Raw genomic sequence first — 18985 nt, forward strand, 5'->3', positions numbered from 1 at the left:
GATCTAGTTAGATCTGTACCTGTTCAGTTAGAAGTTGGTTGGCAAAGTCCCAAGCCAGCTCCTTGACGGCACAGTCGAGCTTTGGGTCCACATTGACAGGCTTAGCACTGGCTCTCGGTAGAGGGGAGCCACCAGAGCCTGTACACTGCACCTCTTGCAAGGCAAAGAGTAAGCTGCACACAATAAGTAGATTTAGTTTCATGCTTTGCAATAGTGGCTGCAGAGACTGTATCCAGAGCTAGCTGCATCTAGATTCATTAGACTATCATGTGACTGGAAAAGAGGGGTGGGGCTGCATGTGTTGTGCAGAATTTGACTAATTAGCGAGTTATTACACTTTCCAGATTGGTGGCAATGGACTCTGATGAATGGACCAACGGTAGATTACGTCATGAGGAGGCTGAGAGCCTGCAGGGTGGGTGGGGCTCACACACACAAGCCCCATGCAGTATGCACACGTACACAGTACAGTGCTAGACGCTCAAGTATCCACTGCAGCATATCGCATGTAGACTAGATCTACTGTTGATTGAAGCATAGATAGTAGAAGAAGTAAGGGAGTAGTCTCTCGAAACATGTCTGTCGATTCCTCTACTATATATCTATAATTGAAGCAACAATTTAAGAAAGGTATGGAACAGCTGGTCCAGGTCTCCTTGGTGTCGTCCTTTCACTCCCTACACAAAGTACAAGTGTTTAAACATTCTCGGTATGGCTCCGTTGGTATCAGGTAAACCTGAAAATGCATTCGTTGGTCCATTAAAGTTCCTATTTCAGTGGGTGGACCAACGGGCTGGATAACAAGCAAGAAAATAGTTTACTTACATTGTACTTTGCATGCATTCTTTTTTATAGCCGTATCCGAGCTCATTTAAAAGCTTGGTGTCTTCGTTGGCATCAGGAAAACCTGCTCGTTAGTCCATACAGGAGGCCGTTTCTGGAAACTAGGTGGACCAACGGCCTGGACGACAAGTAAAAAAATAGTTCACGCACTTTGAATGCATTCTGTGTTCCCCAGTTTGGTGTGATTATGAGCTCATTTCAAAGCTTGGTGTCTCCGTTGGCATCATTATAAACTGGAAATCCTGCTTGTTGGTCTATGAGGTTTCCTGTTTCTGGAAACTGGATGGACCAACGGCCTGGACGACAAGTAAAAAAATAGTTCGCGCACTTTAAATGTATTCTTTTAATGTGTTCTCCAGTTTGGTGTGATTATGAGCTCATTTCAAAGCTTGGTGTCTCCGTTGGCATCATTATAAACTGGAAATCCTGCTTGTTGGTCTATGAGGTTTCCTGTTTCTGGAAACTGGATGGACCAACGGCCTGGACGACAAGTAAAAAAATAGTTCGCGCACTTTGAATGTATTCTTTTAATGTGTTCTCCAGTTTGGTGTGATTATGAGCTCATTTCAAAGCTTGGTGTCTCCGTTGCATCATTATAAACTGGAAATCCTGCTTGTTGGTCTATGAGGTTTCCTGTTTCTGGAAACTGGATGGACCAACGGCCTGGACGACAAGTAAAAAAATAGTTCGCACACTTAGAATGTATTCTTTTTAATGTGTTCTCCAGTTTGGTGTGAGCAAGCTTGCATGGTGTCTCCGTTGGCATTATTAAACTGGAAAACCTGCTCGTTGGTCCATATAAGGTTTCATGTTTCTGGAAACTGGGTGGACAATTAATGGCCTGAACGACAAGTAAGAAAATAGTTCACGCACTTTCTTTTAATGTGTTCCAGGTTGGTGTGAGCTTCAAAGCTTGCATGGTGTCTCCGTTGGCATCTTTAAACTAGAAAACCTGCTCGTTGGTCTATAAGATTTCCTGCTTCTGGAAACTAGGTGGACCAACGGTCTGGACAACAAGTAAGAAATAGTTCACGCAGCTTGAATGCAATGTGTTTCAGGTTGGTGTCAGCTCATTTCAAAGCTTAGTGTCTCTTGTTTGCATCAATTAAGGAAACTAGGTGGACCAACGGCCTGGACGACAAGTAAGAAAATAGTTCACGCAGCTTGAGCATTCTTTTAATGTGTTCCTGCATAGTTGGTTGTCAGAGCTTGGTGGCTCTCCGTTGGCATCATGCAGTTATACTAATAAACCTGGACGTTGGCCCATAACCTTTTCTGTTTTGGAAACTGGGTGGACCAACGGCCTGGACGACACTGACAGGTAAGAAAATAGTTCATGCAGCTTAGCTTGCATTCATTCTTTTATAGGTGGGTATCAGCTCATTTCAAATGCTGCATGCATGGTGGCTTTGTTGGAAACTCGAAAACCTGTTCCCTGCATGGTCTATCAGAATATCATATCCAGCCGGAAATTGGATAGACAACAGCCTATACGACAGGTAAGGTAATAAGTAACACACGACAGTCTGGTATGTACACTTTTACAGCTGTGATGATCACAATGATATCGACTAATTCAAGTCTATAATTATTAATTTTGTTTACACAATTTGTCAGACTACTGTCATAAAAACTCATACAGCTGCATCTACAGACTCTATTATACATCAGACTGAATGAAAGCCTCACTGCGACTCTGTATGCTGAAATCTACAATGACATTTAAGGATTCTGTTTCCGTGTAGAGTAAGGTATAAGTTGTTACACTGAATTCACTTTCATATTGTGTTTATGAGAATTTCATTGTTCCCACGTATACATCATATAGAGGCTGGCACTGGATTCTTGTTGCTGTCAATCTCCCAAAGAAAACGTACGTTATTATGCATGTGATTGAGTTTCTGGATCGACCAGTACCCATACATGCATGTGAGCTCCTCATGGATGCATTATATTGTGTGATAGGATTACATGTTTTATTGGTCTGTCAAAAAGGTTATTACTAATGTGAGTGCAATTTTCCTTTTCTGTAGTGTCTATGTTCTTGACTCCCAGTCGCCAATTCTCTCACCTTTTACTGAGCAGGCAACATGCATGCACAAGACATTAATCACTTCTTAAGCATGTGCATTCGATCACCTGCAAAGATGGATATACAGTGTGTGAAGGTATATAATTTATAATAATTTATAGAGTGCACATGCATGGGGTAATCATAAAAGTTAAATCATTGACTTGCTTAGTTGCCCCAAATGCAATTTTTTTTGTCTTCTTGGATACTCCACGCACTCCTTGTTTCGTGATGGATTTTATTTCACGAATGTTTATTGTATTAGGTGGCCGCTCAGGATGGAGTTGAATGTGGCATTCATGTGATACACAATAATTATTATGACAATGGTCAAGGTACGTGATGGTATATGTAAAAGCATTCGTGAGTATTTACACTAACACAATAATTATTGATCAGTTTTCTGGACTACCTGCATCAAAGCACCTGCAAAAGTCTGTAAACACTGCTGAATTACGTGGATTGATCCTGTTATCATGCTACTCCACTCAACAAAGGTAAAAAAAATGATTTTGGCTACTCCCTCATGTGTACCTATATACTGCAGCCAAAAGACATCTCACGGCGTCAGAAGGAGTAAAAGGGTTGCTAATACAGATCTGCAGGTGAGTACACCACACTGACACGCACTCATGATTGTGTTCATGCATTCACAAACGTTGATTGCTATGTACTTGTATAATGTGTATATGAGCATGCTTCAATGCATGCTGGTATATAAACTATACCGACATTGTCTACTATGCAATAGACTGATGATGATGCCAGTGTATCTGTTAAGAAGACAGCAAAATCGAAGCCTTAACTGCTATTTTTACTTAACATTAATTGTATAGCTTGTAGTATAGCTCAGAATGTTTATTTTTTATTGTATATAATTATGTGCAATAATAATTATAGTTACTAGTTTCCCTCATATAGTTTCTCATCTGTTATTCCCCCATGCATATAATATGATTGTGTTGTGTGTAATTTCTTCAGTCACCCCTTATTGTAACGCATGCATGATAAGTCAGAACAAGTGACGCCACAATTTTAAATTCATGGTTGTAAAAACAAAAAGTGCATGACAAGACCATCATGCATGCATGTGAGTACATTATACTTATAGTTTTTTCTGATTATGATACCATAAATAAAATCCACAATGTGTGAGGAAATTTCTTTTATTCATATACGACAGTGACGATTTGATTCTCTTCAAGCATGAATTGCTTTGCTCTACCATCTGGCTGTTCAAGGCATCATTATTGTCTATAGGTGCTCATTTTGTAAGCAACACTGCATCCTGTATGATATATAAGTGCATGGTAATTAAAATCATATAATTATACTTAACATACAATTATTATATACCTGAATGATTTGGCCAATGGAAACGATCTACTAGACCTAGAAACCGACTGTGCCTGAAAAAGGGGGGCTCTCTATTCAAGCAGTATTGGTGCAGGTTGCAACTATTGTCATATATGATGACTTCAGGTGCTGCAGATACAAGGGCATATAATTATATTATGCAATTGCATGCCGGAAGAGTTCAAAAATAATCATCCCGATATATATAGCATTTATACCTGATGAGAATCGTTCATATAAGATAGTGAAAGGAATGTTGGGGGATTCCTGAACTTCCATCAGTTGGAATCCATAGCAAATTCCTATACAATATTTATGCAAATTAATGTACCATAATTATTACTAGAATGTTTTGCGAGCATCAAACATTTGCGAATTTTGCGAGGGTTGATCAATAAAATCCGCAAAACCTAAATTATTACTAGTAAATACTTGCCAGAACACAATAGTTAGATCGCAAAGGGTCAAATTTTCTGCTGATTTGGCTCATTCGCAAAGGTTTTTCACCTGCAAAATATTCTAGTAATACGGTAGAGGCGTAATAATTATAATTATCATGCATGCAGCATTACCATGCTGACAATACAGAGTATAAATATCCCCGGTAGCAGTGATGGATGTCTTGAGCTTTTTTTTGTACATACAGAGGATTTAGAACTGTCAGCCTTATAAATTTTTCGTTTTCTTAGTGAAGGAAGCTTTGGAAAGTACGATATCATATCATCATCATTAATGTCAGTGTGGTCACCAGTACTAGACTCTGTGAAGTCTTGCGTAAATGGGGCTAATGATAATTCCACAAGCCTTTTTAGTATAGGCTGCAATGCTTCAGTGAGGTAAGAAGGAAGACATTCAATTAAAGTGAACAGTACTGGAGCTTCCTTTTGTAGAAAGGCCATCTTTTTTGCATTTGACTTCAAGGAGCCAGAAGACTCCATTTCCTTTAGCATTTTGTGCACTTCTTCTGTAGGTGGTACCAAAGCACACACAGGTGATGCTGAACTGAGAGCTTGCAGTAAATTAATCCAGTGCTTGCAACAGGAGACAGCTGTATCAGCCTCGTTGACTTCTTTAGCTATTGTGGTGATAAGTTTGACCAAACTTGGTGCGTGCAAATGTAGTAATTCTAGAAGAGAAGTGAATTCATGCTGGCTTATACACTTCTTTGTAGTAAACATCTTCAGCTGCGTGCGTGTTGTCTTGTTGTTGATGTATATCCGATCATGGAAACTAGTGTTGAAAGAAAATAAATACAGTAACTTTTCAGCTGTCCGCATGATCCTAAACTTATCACAACAATAATTGCTGAATAAGTAAAACAGCTTTCGCCACACTGTATATGATTACTATGATGAGAGGCACCTTCTACAAATGGATTCAAGTTTTGAATAAATCTGTGCATGCATGCTTGGCAAGGTATTTATTTTGTCTTAGCTCAGGGAGGACTATCATTATATATATAATCATTATATACAGTGGTTGATGACATGGGAAAATTTGCACTTATCTTCCAGTACAGCTGATAGGGGATGAGGTTTTATGAATTCCAGAACCGTTGAGTTGGGACTTCCAGGGCATAAAAGGTCTTTTCTGAATGCTAAACAAGTAGCATCCATGACAACAATGGGTGGACAATCTCCACACGCAGTGCACTGAAATCCTACTTGATAATCAATGTCTAACAGGTCAAGAAAGGCATACCACGACAACCGATAGTGATTGTATGTAAACATATACTTATTAAACTGATCGCCGAATCCTGCATCTTCATGGTTTTTAACCAACACACAATACTGGGTATATATAGTTGTTCTGAAGAGGAAATGTATCGTTAATAGTCAAAGTGCACACACATGCAACATTAATTACCTTCCCAAAAGGAATTGATGCATAAAACCTCGCAGAACTTCATAGGATACCAGGAACTTGCCCATAGTCACTAATCCTACTAGTTGGCCATCAAATTCTTTACGTTTCTTAGATCCTGAGCAATACCTAACATGCACTGTTTGGTCAATATAATAATTGTTATGGATTTATACTTCTAAAGCCACCTACCATTCGCATTGATAACTGTATTGAGCAGTATAATTTTGCTCCGTACAGATTCCTGCTACTTCATCTCGTGTAAGCGTACTGCACACTTTACAATATGTGTCGACTGAGCCCAAAATAGAAGTGTTGTTTACAATGTTGAAGCGATCAGCTACAGTACATGCCAGTTGTTGAGACAATTCACTTGATAAATTGAACGGTATATATACTGCTTGATGAAATTAAGGGACCGATACTGATGCACATGCACTTGTCTATTCTGCTGCACACTAGACAGATCTTTTGCAATTTTATTGAGGCAGTCATGTTTATCCTCATCCGGGCTATTCAATGCTTTCTCGACAATGTCCACATGTGGAACTGTGCTGTTTATTGTACTTGCATGTACAACAGTACAGACCCCTTAATTGTTTATCATGAATACGAACTTGTGCAACACCATGGCCACTATATCAGCTCTTGTACATACCGCCTGCCCAATAGAGCATACAACCTGTAAATCATTATAATTATATAGTTGTGATTGGAGACGTACATGCATGCACAATAGTGTCCAACTTACCTCTGTGCCAACATTTATACTGTAGGAGGTGTCCTCCTTGTGAGGTTCGATATTCAAAGCATACGAATGATCTGAATGGGTATGAGGATAATTCATAAATATTAGCTGTGCATGCACTTTTTTAGAAGACATGTACCTGATAATTCTTGAGCTGATGTAATATTGTGAATATTGTCAGTCTCTTGGATAATCAGTCTAGTTGCTTCAATGTGGATACATTTAGAGCCAACAATGCTTGTGAATGCATCATATGTGGAATCAACCGAAGTGGAGCAGCTATTTAGTAAGTGGCCACGTGCACTATCACAACTGCACCAGTATACCCACTGTATACCATCACTGAAGTGCAACCCACAGCGTGAGACGAAAAGAAACTCCATGCTCTGTGAAGTTAATAGATCAACAGACCAACTACATGCATGAATATAATTATACTTCATCTCTCTATAAGTTTTATAATATTATATGCATGCATGCAATTATACGCACGAAAAAGATAATATACTTACTTCAAAGAGGAATCGATTCTATTGATTCCCTGTACAACAAACGACCGGAGAGAGTTGTCCAATGAGTTGAAAGCACGCTGTTCATGTACACTGATGAGATATGCAGACAGCAATGGCACTGGAATTCCAGATGGCTCTGTTTCTGACTTTGAAACATTATCCTGCAATGGCATGATTGTAGAGATCTAATGTTTGAGTTTTAACTTTGTACAATTACCTGTACTTTGTATCCGGCTTGACTTAGTGTCATATCATCAAAAGGCTCATTATGGCCCTCTTGGTCACTCCTGAATTGAGTTGACACGATTCCCTTTCCCTGAACAACTCGGTGCATTTTCTTGATCTGACCTACAAATTGAACGATATAATACACACTTGGGATTAATTTACTTCTTTGTGATCACTTAGCAATAGGTTGTGGATGGTACCGTATATTGGAGGATAGTTCTTTCTATTCCAAACTGCGAATGCATAATTCGCAATCGAAATAAACGCAAAGAAAGAGCATGCGCATGCATTTCGCAATAGCAATCAGGCTTGTACATCAATATTGAATACCCCGCATACCCATAATTATAGATTTATACTAATTATGCTTTAATTCTCTTACTAGGGTAGTGTTTCCTCTTCTTCTTTAACTTGTTTGAGCAAAATGAATATTTATCTTCGTTAGCCTCTCGAATCCGTTTCCATGAGTGGCTTATAACTGGATCATAGGCCTTCTATAATTGATGACGTGTTTTATTGCCACGAGTGCATTTGTACATAGCACATGCACAATGATAGCTATACATTATTATAGCGACTCACTACATCAGTGTTGCAGATGTTGCATGAATGAATAGGAATCACCCATGCAGTGATACCCAACCAATTTTACTGATTACTCATATACATGTCATTGGATACAATATATATATATAGATATACATGGGTATATATAATATACCCATGCACGGCAAATATCGTCATGGTCAATGTTGTTAGATTAAGAAAACCGATTCAGGATCATATAGGCCTTCTATAATTGATGACGATATGATTGATGGATGTTATAGAGGTCCGGGATAATTATTTTATTGTTCACCCAAAAATAGCAATATAATTATATAGATAGGAGAAGTATCAATTTCAGCCCCACTATACGCCCCGTGTACGTATGTCAGGGTTTAGTGGGGATTTGATCAATATCCTGGGAGCCTGGGTGAAATCAAATCGCCTCTTTCCCTCCCATATACCCCCACTTCATAACCTCGGGATTTGACTATACACGCGTGCATGTGCTATACACTTCTCTCCATGGATATTGCTGTTGTAAGTTTGTATACTAAGGAACTCAAATTCTCACCCTATATCCCGCACCTCAGGGTTACCAAAACCCCACTATGTCCTACAGGGGGAGGGTGGCAGTGGGGACTGACATGGATCGGTGCATAATTCACTTGTGCATGGTATCACTATTTTTATATAGATCTAGACTGAGGCTCAGTATCACTGTTGCTCACCGAGAATTCAAAGTCATCTTGTTCATTGCCTGTGGCAGCCAAAGTCATCTTGTTCATGCCTGTGGCAGCCTGCTCTTCATTAGAATCAGTCATTATACAACCTAAGTCTAGATCAGAATTAAGCTGATGCATATTCAGAAAGATCAGATGTCATAATCGGCACCGCAGCCAGGTTTAAATCAACCACATCAAATAGCAAAGTTTATGCAACAACACCCACACACACATATTCAAAAGATGCAGCTGTTCAACATTTCTGTTTTGAATGGTGTCTAACCACAGGATGTCAGGTCCCACACTGAGGCAGCATGCACTGTATGTAATAGTAGTCAACAACTGGAGAAACATAATTATTTTCTTACCTGTCGTCCTGCATGGATTGGTCCATCGAATTTCCAGGAATAATTTTTATAGATCTACTTATACGATGGGGCCCATGCAGTTATCTCGTTTAATTGATGCCAATGGAGCCACCAAACTTGGAAAGTTGAAACCAACACAATAAATGCAAGCTGCATAAACTCTTTTCTTACCCCTGTTGTCTGTTGGTCTACCCAATTTCTAGAAACTGGAAACTTTAATAGATCAACAAGCAGGTTTTCAATGCTAAAGGAGCCACCAAACATTGAAATGAGTACATGAAATCAAGCTGTGTGAACTATTTCTTGCTTGTTGTCCAAGGATGTTGGTCTATCCAGTTTCCATAAACAGGTAACCTTATGGACCAACGAGCAGGTTTTCCAGTTTAATGATGCCAAAGGAGACACCAAGCTTTGAAATGAGCTCATACCAACCTGAAACACATTAAATTATGCATTCAAGCTGCGTGAACTATTTTCTCACTTGTCGTTCAGGTCGTTGGTCCACCTATAGTTTCCAGAAATAGGAAACCTTATGGACCAACAAGCAGGTTTTGATGCCAACGGAGATACTAAGCTTTGAAACGAGCTGACACCAATCTGATACCAACATGGAACACATTAGATAATGCATTCAAGTTGCGTGAACTATTTTCTTACTTGTCGTCCAGGCCGTTGGTCCACCTAATTTCCAGAAAAAGGAAACCTTATGGACCAACAAGCAAGTTTTCTGTTAATTGATGCCAATGGAGACACTAAACTTTGAAAAATGAGCTGTGACACCAGCCTGGAACACATTATTCAAGCTGCGCGACTATTTTCTTACTTGCCGTCCAGGTCGTTGGTCCACCTAGTTTCCTGATGCCAACGAACCCCTGCAAGCTTTGAAATGAGCTGCCCACCTAGAACACTTTATGCAAGCTGGGTGAATTCTTTTACCAGTCGTCCAGGCAGTTGGTCCATGCACCTAATTTTAATAGGCCCCTTAATGGACCAACGAGCAGGTTTTAATGATGCCTGGAGCAATCAAGCAAGTGTAACATGCAACACTGTTTGCTGTAGATCCTGTGAACAGAAGTTTGCAATGAATTGGATAAAGAAACTGGCAAACTGTAGGGCAACCCAGACATGCATTAAAAATTAAAATGTGCATGCAGCCTTCCATATCCTTTTGCTTCAAGACATAGCACATGCTGCAGGGGGTACTTTATATAACCATATTTCTGTGCTCTATTATCTATGATATAACTAGTCTATATATCTCTAGCTAGCTGTGTGTGGTATCAGCTTGTTGTGTGAGCCCCACCCACCATGCAAGCAGCTCTCAAGCCTCTATGATGTAATCTACCGTTGGTCCATTTATCAGAGTCCATTGCCACATTCTGGAAAGTGTAATACCTCAATTAGCTACTGAGGATTAAATTATTATTATAATCTATATAACAGATAATTATATAGGTGGAGCCATCTGAAGTAACAATACAATCATTTTTTCAGTAGCTAGATCTAGATCTAGTGCTGCTAAAGTCAATATTAAAATGTACTCTATTTATCTTAAAAGCACCATCACATGCCCAGGATCTCTTTGCCCCAGGCTACAATAGTGTCAGTGTCCACCACATTGCTCACAGTGGATCCAATGTCATAGCCCATGCTCTGAAACTCGGCCAGCGAGAAGTTTTTGTTTTTACACTTGATATAAATGTCTTTGTTTGGGGTGTAAAACTTGTTGTTTGATGTAAATGGAACTATTCCTTTTAGTGACTTGTCAGGATCGCAACTTACGAAATCATAAATGTTCGGATTTCCAATGATGCAGGAATTGTTAGACCACATCTCACCCCAGCCAAGAATATCAATTGAGGCACCGTGACTAAAAGCACAGAAGGGAATAACTATAGTTTTTCCAATACTTTCCTCCACTAAGCTGTGCACCGCATCAGGATAAATATATAAGTTGTACTTGACCACTTTTGTGCGTCCAAAGTGGCTTTTGGAACCTCCATAAATGAGAAAATTGTATGTGTCGTAATAGTAGCAAGAGCCATCGTCATGATCTATTGGGAAAGTGGAGTGATAGTTATTTATGAGAAAGTTCTGTGTCAGATTAGTAGTGGCTGGTTGTAGAGACGGAGTCATTCCATCCTTCACCTTTGTGAGATATGGTTGTCTGTCCCACGAGTTAAATGGTCCGTGATCACTAGTCTCGCGAACCATGTTGAAACCTAGGTTATGAACTACATTGTGACCTCCTCCGAATCCGTCATTAAAATTAATACCAGCTCGAGGTCCATTGAAGAACACATTGTTAGAGAATGTAGTTTGAGCAGTGAGAGCCTGAATGTATGCTGAAGTTTGCTTGCCGAATATTCCAATCTCTCGCATCACATTGTTGGCAATAACATTTCCATGGGGTTGATTGCCATTTGTTCCATCGATTAATTGTGTTAAGCCAACCGAAGCAATTGCGCTGTCACCCGTGAAAAAGAATTCATTATTTTGGATGAGAGTCTTCCGCATGTAGTTGCTAAGAAAAATGCCATTTCCACCAGGTGAGTCAAACCGACAGCTGTGAATTGTTAGACCCTCAACACCTTCCGCAAACACAGCCCCTCCTCTGTGAATGGACCAGTCTCCTCCGCTGGGAACCTCGTACAATTCTAAATACGTCGGTTGAGTGTGAGCAAATGTAATGTTCATAAAAGCAATGTTGTAAACGGGCGAGTCCATTGATCCTTGTACATTGAATAGCCTCTTGAGTACAGTTCCGACACCACTAGTAGGCAAAGTGCTGTTTGGATAAAGGTAGAGTTTCATTTCCGTTTCATTGTAAAACCATTCTCCAGGAGCGTCTAACTCTTCGAAAATGTTTTCCACATACCATTCAGCACCTGTTAAACATCCTCTGGCCTCTTGATAACCACCATAGTTAAACTGAATCTCTCGCTTGGTGTTGTCTCTTCCTTTCACTGCAAACTGCCAGTTTCCCCAATGTTTACAGTGAAACGCATGAACTACTCCTGTTTCTGGATGTGTCCATGTGCGATTAACGAATCCTTCCTGAGCAGAGTAAACCAGCCCTGTTGAGATGATGTATGTTGAACCACCCCCTCCAGTAGGATGCGTTGTACCCCAGTAAGATTGTGGGGGATTAAAAACAGCCACGGGCCCACCAATCCCGATCTGAAACTGTGGGAAATGTGTTCCATTTCTTTCTGGACTCTCAATATGTATCTCTTCAGATTTCCCTTTGTTTTGTGGTGGCATCCAGGAATCAGCTTTGGATACGTAGCCAGTCGGGTTCGTGTGGAGACCCATGGTTTCTGGGTTGCCATCAGGATATCGAGCACGCACAGCTCTTCGTCCATTTATGAATAACGAGGTGAAATGAATCGGGGCTTGCTTGCTGAGGTCTGCCACCATTATGTTGAGTTTCTTGCCACTGATACAACCTTGGTCTGTTGTGGGTACCCATAGTCCATCAGCTCTGAAGTAGCACATGTTAGCAAAGGCTCCTGTTGAAGGCCCATGCCATGTGTAGGCAAAGCAAGTGTTTTCCTGGGCACATGCTTTCTGGCACTCGTCAGAACTGTTCATACTGCTAACAAATGTTGCCATGTAACTACTGTCACCCGGATTTAATACTGCCCCATTGATAGCATTTATTCCGTTCATCTGTGGTTCCATTCTGTGTATGAATTGGTCCCACTGAAAAGTGTATTGTTTTCCTCCACTTATGAGTGTTGGCTTCGATTTATTTCCTTGAATGGTAAGGTGGCTATCATCATGTCCTAGATCAAGTGTATCAGTTAGGTAGTAATCTCCGGGGGCCAGTATAATCATTCCTTCGTCTGTCAGCTTGGTCTTTTGACCTCGATACAAGTCGACAGCATGGTAAACAGTTTTCACTGGTTTGTCAGAAGTTCCAGGATTGTTGTCATCTCCATTGTTAGAGTCAGCATAAACAGTAATGTCACCCTTGTTATTTTTCAGACTTTTATTTTCAGACAGGAGAGGTTTTTTGGAGCTCTTTGGAACTGGTGGAATGTTACGAGCTGCTAATTGCAGCGCCTCATAGGTATAATGGACTTGACTGTTTGGCTGCAAAAAAGCAGAAAATCTCTACAAGCTGGTATATAATACTAGCACAAAAACTACAATTCTGGAAGGCAACCCAGGCTAATTATAGTCTAACCTTTTTTTGTAGTGCCTAGACCTTTTTTTCTATGCTAGATCTTTAATAGGTAGACAGCAATAGTATGGATGTATACCTGTTCAGTCAAAAGTTGGTTGGCAAAGTCCCAGGCCAGCTCCTTGATGGCACAGTCAAGCTTAGGATCCACGTTGATGGGCTTAGCACTGGCTTTCGGCAAAGGGGAGCCATCAGAGCCTGCACACTGCACCTTTTCAGTTTGCAAGGCAAAGACCAGGCTGCACACAAAAAGTACAATCTTCAGCATCCTTCCAGCTCTGCCGTTGATTAGAAAAGAGGGGTGGGGCTCGGCGGCTGCTGTAGAAAGATTCAGCTGAGTCAGCTAAACTATTAATAACACTCTAGATCAGCTTTTCAGCTTTTCAGTTTTACAAACTCTTAGATCCTGGTATAATTAATAGACCAGGTATATCATACTCTCACTAGGTCTAGTCTAGATCTATAGACTGTGAAGAATAGAGATCATGTCGTGTACACTAACTCTCATTTCTTCATCGACAACACGAAAGGAACCGATAGACTATGACCTCAAGTTACCAGTAGATGTGACCCAGTTGCCCAAGTTCTCTGTGACAGATATCTGGGAGAAGAAGATTAGCAATCCACTCAGAGATAGGTGCGTTGTAGATTTAGATCTAAATTTCAACCCCCCTCGATGATACAATCGATTGCCTTTTCGATTTCACATGATATGCATGGCAACAGAATGTAATGAATGGCTCCATGTGTTTGTGGAATCGCCATACTGTGTTATTTATCAGAGCTTTTATTAACTAATGTTGTTTTTCCCACTCCCTATAAGGCTAATGGTTGAGTGGTTGTTTTCCTACTCTGTTGCTCAGCAACAACTGGATGCCATGGTTGCAAAGATCAGTGAAGCAATTCAACAAAATTTACCGCCGAGCAAACCTCTCTCGACTCAAACTGAAAACGAACCCGACCCTCTGGTACAAAAATCTGTGCAATCAACAAGCACGCCCCATACACCAAGTGATTCACTGACCATCACAGAAGTACACAAGTTAGTTGTGTCAGTATGTTGCCCCGGTGGCAGTTATTACAGTCCTTGTTTTGTGGAGAAGTTACGAGAAACTTATCAGACCGACAAGGTGTACAACAAGCAGCTAGTTATTACCACCCAGCACTGGGACGTTTTGCAGAAGAAGAAAGACAACTTCGTTTGGTACAAGACCAAGATTCCCCGCTCGTATGTTCAGCATATTGAGATGCTTACCAACCATCGACTTTGGTTGCCTGTCGATAACGAGATGAATTTGTTTTTGGAGAACACGTTTCAAGAAGATCTGTATAGTAGCCGCACTGTTACAGTACCAAATACCGGAGAGGTGATTGATTTTATGTCTGGTACACTCTACGACAAAAAGAAACGAAAGACCTACTACATCCGCTCCACTGTTCTAGCCATCTTGACAAAACAGTCCCTTGTGAAATGCCGCTTTGTAGGGGACGAGGCATACAAGCGTATTGCGAAGCGTTACGATGCAGCTGGCATTTTGTTTTACTCTGTGCACCCACAAACTGGAAAGGCTGTTTTTTTGCTAGGGCATATGACGTACGGCTCATACACCTGGTGTGACTTTGGAGGACTCAAAAGCTACAAGAGGCTAAAGTGTGTAAATTAGTAGAAATCATTGTGTCAATATAGGGGCCGTTATAATAATATTATTATTACACGTACCACTACCCTTTGATTAGGTACCTACAGTCTTCTGTTTTGACAATTATGCATGTGAACATATTTTCGCTTCCTCTATACATGTATACCTATATATAGGGAGGCAGCAAGACACGCAGCTGCTCGTGAGTGCTATGAGGAGACGCTCGGTGTTCTGGGAAGTATCAAAGTCTTGCAAAAAATGCTAGAGGACTTCAAAACCAATAATGTCTTCAAGGTACATATTATTATTTCTATAGCTACCAACACTTGGATTGTAATTTTGCACACAGGTTATTAATGAGGTGTACAACTACGTTGAGCACTTCTTGCGAATTCCTTTCATGGACTATTCGAAGATATTTGAAGCAGCTGCTAAATGCCATTCTTCTTCTTTGGAGATTGACGAAATAGGGTAAGTATACATAATTATTACAATAACAATGCCAGTTATGGTAGATTGGGCTTCAATTGCGAGGCTTTTTTGATGCGAATTGCAAGTTTTTTCACGCAAAGAGGGACCATATACGGTATATGCTTGATCAGGAGCCGCAGGTACTAATTGTTTCATTTTGCTGGAAGAGGAGGTTATAATTCGAGAGAGGCCACTGTTCAAGAACGGTGTTTATTAGCTCCAGCTAATTCAAAAACCTTTAGTTTGTCATCAAAAGTTCTTTTCACCTGCATACACTTTAACTTTGCCCCATGAGAAAGTCTTTGTGAAGCACTAACAAGCTGCTACTTGTACCTAGTAGCTACGTACATGTAGCTTAGCTGCTAGTATTAATAGCTGCCACATACAGAAATGCTAGAGTCAAAGTTCACTGCGGCTACTATTTGAGAGCGGCTACTAAATGTTTCATTTTGTTAGCAAAGGAGGCTACTATTTGAAAGCGGCCTCTGATCAAGCATATATGGTACATGTAATTTGGCTTGTTTTTTGCATTCAATGCGCAATATAGTTAGAAACGCAGTCATAAAGCTTCATTCGCAGATAATTAACTACACTTTTGAAACCCCGTATATATTGTATTTGTGTTTCTTTCAGGTGGTTCACAATGAGTGCCATTAGACACGCTGTTCAAATGGGATTAAACAACGAACGTGTTATGGTCAATCTTGATGGCAAAGTAAGTGGCTAGTCTATTTTGTGTACGCTGGAGCACCCTCTGCACCCTTCTGGCTACACAATACTAATCACAACAGTGAAGCACCTTCATGAGCATAATATAGTATTGAAAAAAAACCATGGAATCAATGATGCTACTAATAGAACTGCCTCTTATTTATGCTAACAATGCAAAAAAATTCCACCCGGGATCGAACCGGGGACCTTGAGTGGGTTGAACTCACGTGATAACCACTATGGCTCATTTCAAAATTAGCAGTGTACCACCTACTAGCCTTGACCCCAGGCCGATTTTTCTTTGAAGGAGAAAAATATGGCTTTGTATGTATTAATTGCATGATGGGTGATAATCATTCCTATGTAGATGGTGTGGCCCATCCACGCCCATATACTATCTATTGTATAGTGAAGCAGCTTAGCTGTGGCTTATGCATGCCCTCTATTTGTGTTGTTCGAGAAGGCTGGTCTGAAGCCAGAAGAGAATCTCATCTACCTAAGACCGAGGCTAACCACCTACCCACCTCACACTCATGTACATACATGCACTCGTACAGGTTAGCTGTGAGCTGCGGGTGGAGTTTGTCCACACCCTCTGCATTGCCGAGAAGCTTGGTGTTTTGGACTGCATCGACTACATAACAACACAGCTGCACACAAGCAGTTTAACCACACCCTCTAGACCCATCTCCTATCCCAAATCACAAACAACAGAAGGCTTGTCTATCCGCCCCCCACATACAGCACCAGCAATGACCGAGGCATGTACTACTTCACACGTCACTATTGCTCTCGCTGAGAAAATATGTAACACTGAGAATGATTCCATTGATAAAATGGTTGCACAAAAAGATGATACACTTAGCATGACAACATCGAAAGAACTCTTGGTTACTCCTTTCGGTGATTCTCCTCAGAGCACAGCAACAAGTAGTGAGGCTCTCGACTCTGATCTTGATGATTTGGTGAGCCGGTCTCGAGCTTGGTCATTTGAGGAATTTGTGGCTGGTCTACCTCCAGAGGACGAGGCAGCTGCTGGTGAGGAGAAAAGGAGTTCGCTGCTTAATGGACCGAGACAGAGGAAGGTGGAAAAGGAAGAAAGAAAAAAGAAAAATACAAGACCTCATCCCACTGTGAAGGGAAGAGCTGTACTTTACTATGGAATGGGTTCTGGCACCTTTGGAATATAGAGAATTTTAGGTGATCTGTGTCTTAAATTATTAAATTATGCTTTTGTACTTCACTATGGAATGGGTGCTGGCACCTTCGGAATTTTAGGTAATGTGTGTCTTACCTTAAGGTGACATAATTATTTTCACAGATAACACACTAGTCAGGTAGATTTGTCTGCAATTTTCACTGCTTAGCTCATTTTGCAAATTCTGCTCAAATTGTGTTATTCATAGCATTTCTAATTACTTGCAAATCGTTTTTTAACGAGATTTATTGCATTTTCCAATTATCTGCGAGGACACATTTTTGCGATTTTACTCTCATTCACAGAAATTATGTCACGTACCTATCACCGTAGGGTAATTAAATCAATGTTGTTATGTGGATTTTGTGCATCATTAATTGCTATAGATAAAGACACAATAACGTGATCATGACATGGTGTCTAGTAGTTTATAGCTGCATACATTGCATTGTATTGGCAAAAGGAGGTTGGGTTCTAGTCTGCTGTCTTGCTCTTGTGCTGACTGAGATCCAAAGATGGCTTAGCTAGATTAACTGTGCATGTGCAAACTCTCAGGCTGCTCTAAAAGGGAGCCTGCTGACTGTGAGGTGGAGATGAGTGACCCCAGCTACCAATTTGAAGTCCACTCATGCAGGGATAGGTTCGTATCAGATAGATTTATATAGCAACGGATGCATGCCGCTTTATAGTTGATTCCCCTGTTTAATTTATTGGTATGACATTTACAATAATGACATGTGACATTTTTTCTTGTTCCAGAGTGATGCTGAAGTCGCTGTTCTCGTTCTCCCCTTCCACCCCTCAACAATACGTTCTCCATCTCACAATTCAGCAACGAGTATCGACAAGCATCAACAGTATGATCTCACCGCAGGCTGCAATCTCAAGAAGGAACAGTAAATTCATCACTGCACATAACAGATATCAGACAAAGCAGTGAGATGTTCGCTCGGTTAGTTGTATCATGAAATACCTGCCCCGATGAAAAACACTACAGTCCTTTTTTTGTGGAGAAGTTACGAGAAACCTTTGAGAGTGACGAGGCATATATACAGTAAGCATCTAATCATTAATTTTATACGCATCACGTGGACATTCTACTCTGCACATCTGGAAGAGTCTTTTTTAATACTATAGGGCACATGAATCATAACTTTGAAGGTGAGCAAAATTGGCAAAATATAAGCTCTCATCCCTATAATCACTCGGTAATTAAGCGCTTCTTCTTGATATTATATCGTATTTTGACTTTTTTCGTAGAAAGCCGTTATTTGGCGTAGTGACCGATATAATTTCCCCAAAATTTGCAAAAATGCTAGAGGATGGCCAGGGCAAGTACGAAAAAGCGTGGAAACGAGCAAGCGGTAGAAAGCCTACGTTAGTATACAACGTCATTCACATAATTGTGTATACATGCAAGAGTGAGTATATCACTGCATGGTATACGTACTTTGTTTAAGTGAGTATATTGATGGGAACACGTGATACAAATGCAATGTATATTAAGCAACTA

General features: G+C 40.4%; 3 protein-coding genes and 3 long non-coding RNA genes across 19 annotated transcripts; 2 read left to right on the top strand and 4 right to left on the bottom strand.

Annotated features, from left to right (window-relative positions):
• Window positions 1–243: 243 nt before the first annotated feature.
• On the top strand, window positions 244–4236 carry LOC135350746 (uncharacterized). 14 transcript variants are annotated; one of them, XR_010399261.1, is made up of 15 exons: window positions 244–730; window positions 856–972; window positions 1019–1150; window positions 1203–1334; window positions 1387–1517; window positions 1571–1985; window positions 2039–2164; window positions 2212–2342; window positions 2486–2594; window positions 2672–2716; window positions 2877–3011; window positions 3180–3249; window positions 3314–3411; window positions 3462–3519; window positions 3666–3871. It is a non-coding gene; the product is annotated as an uncharacterized LOC135350746 (long non-coding RNA). The 14 variants fall into 14 exon arrangements; XR_010399255.1 differs by having other exon boundaries at window positions 244–1150; window positions 1571–1695; window positions 1737–1860; window positions 1902–1985; window positions 3666–3870; XR_010399256.1 differs by having other exon boundaries at window positions 778–1150.
• On the bottom strand, window positions 4062–5765 carry LOC135350748 (uncharacterized). Its single transcript, XR_010399263.1, has 4 exons — window positions 4843–5765; window positions 4489–4572; window positions 4271–4399; window positions 4062–4202 (listed from the first exon to the last, which is right to left on the bottom strand). It is a non-coding gene; the product is annotated as an uncharacterized LOC135350748 (long non-coding RNA).
• A 12-nt stretch (window positions 5766–5777) lies between these two features.
• On the bottom strand, window positions 5778–7277 carry LOC135350749 (uncharacterized). Its single transcript, XR_010399264.1, has 5 exons — window positions 7024–7277; window positions 6888–6958; window positions 6329–6818; window positions 6140–6275; window positions 5778–6082 (listed from the first exon to the last, which is right to left on the bottom strand). It is a non-coding gene; the product is annotated as an uncharacterized LOC135350749 (long non-coding RNA).
• A 115-nt stretch (window positions 7278–7392) lies between these two features.
• On the bottom strand, window positions 7393–9009 carry LOC135351406 (uncharacterized). Its single transcript, XM_064550391.1, has 5 exons — window positions 8961–9009; window positions 8902–8930; window positions 8007–8118; window positions 7614–7744; window positions 7393–7557 (listed from the first exon to the last, which is right to left on the bottom strand). The coding sequence occupies exons 1-5, from the start codon at window positions 8992–8994 to the stop codon at window positions 7393–7395; spliced, it is 471 nt and encodes a 156-aa protein (XP_064406461.1). The 5' UTR covers window positions 8995–9009.
• Window positions 9010–10697: 1688 nt separating this feature from the next.
• On the bottom strand, window positions 10698–13766 carry LOC135350735 (uncharacterized). The gene is made up of 2 exons (XM_064549571.1): window positions 13532–13766; window positions 10698–13361 (listed from the first exon to the last, which is right to left on the bottom strand). The coding sequence occupies exons 1-2, from the start codon at window positions 13718–13720 to the stop codon at window positions 10827–10829; spliced, it is 2724 nt and encodes a 907-aa protein (XP_064405641.1). The 5' UTR covers window positions 13721–13766; the 3' UTR covers window positions 10698–10826.
• LOC135350738 (uncharacterized) lies at window positions 13760–17770 on the top strand. Its single transcript, XM_064549574.1, has 6 exons — window positions 13760–14089; window positions 14276–15103; window positions 15269–15386; window positions 15442–15563; window positions 16197–16278; window positions 16832–17770. The coding sequence occupies exons 1-6, from the start codon at window positions 13938–13940 to the stop codon at window positions 17462–17464; spliced, it is 1935 nt and encodes a 644-aa protein (XP_064405644.1). The 5' UTR covers window positions 13760–13937; the 3' UTR covers window positions 17465–17770.
• The last annotated feature ends 1215 nt before the right edge of the window (window positions 17771–18985 follow it).

Source organism: Halichondria panicea, chromosome 17 (genome assembly GCF_963675165.1).
Source record: "Halichondria panicea chromosome 17, odHalPani1.1, whole genome shotgun sequence".
In the NCBI taxonomy this organism is placed as follows: domain Eukaryota; kingdom Metazoa; phylum Porifera; class Demospongiae; order Suberitida; family Halichondriidae; genus Halichondria; species Halichondria panicea.

Bases quoted from the DNA above. Each gene is read 5' to 3' on its own strand.
- LOC135351406 (XM_064550391.1), bottom strand. From the start codon at position 8,994: ATGACTGATTCTAATGAAGAGCAGGCTGCCACAG. The intron at 8,931-8,960 runs GCATGAACAAGA...TGGCTGCCACAG, and splicing joins TGAAGAGCAGGCTGCCACAG to GCAATGAACAAGATGACTTT. The intron at 7,745-8,006 runs GTAAGAGAATTA...TTCAATTTGTAG, and splicing joins GAAGAGGAAACACTACCCTA to GTCAGATCAAGAAAATGCAC.
- LOC135350735 (XM_064549571.1), bottom strand. From the start codon at position 13,720: ATGCTGAAGATTGTACTTTTTGTGTGCAGCCTGGTCTTTGCCTTGCAA. The intron at 13,362-13,531 runs GTATACATCCAT...GCTTTTTTGCAG, and splicing joins ACCAACTTTTGACTGAACAG to CCAAACAGTCAAGTCCATTA.
- LOC135350738 (XM_064549574.1), top strand. From the start codon at position 13,938: ATGTCGTGTACACTAACTCTCATTTCTTCATCGACAACACGAAAGGAA. The intron at 14,090-14,275 runs GTGCGTTGTAGA...ACTCCCTATAAG, and splicing joins AGCAATCCACTCAGAGATAG to GCTAATGGTTGAGTGGTTGT. The intron at 16,279-16,831 runs GTAAGTGGCTAG...GCACTCGTACAG, and splicing joins TGGTCAATCTTGATGGCAAA to GTTAGCTGTGAGCTGCGGGT.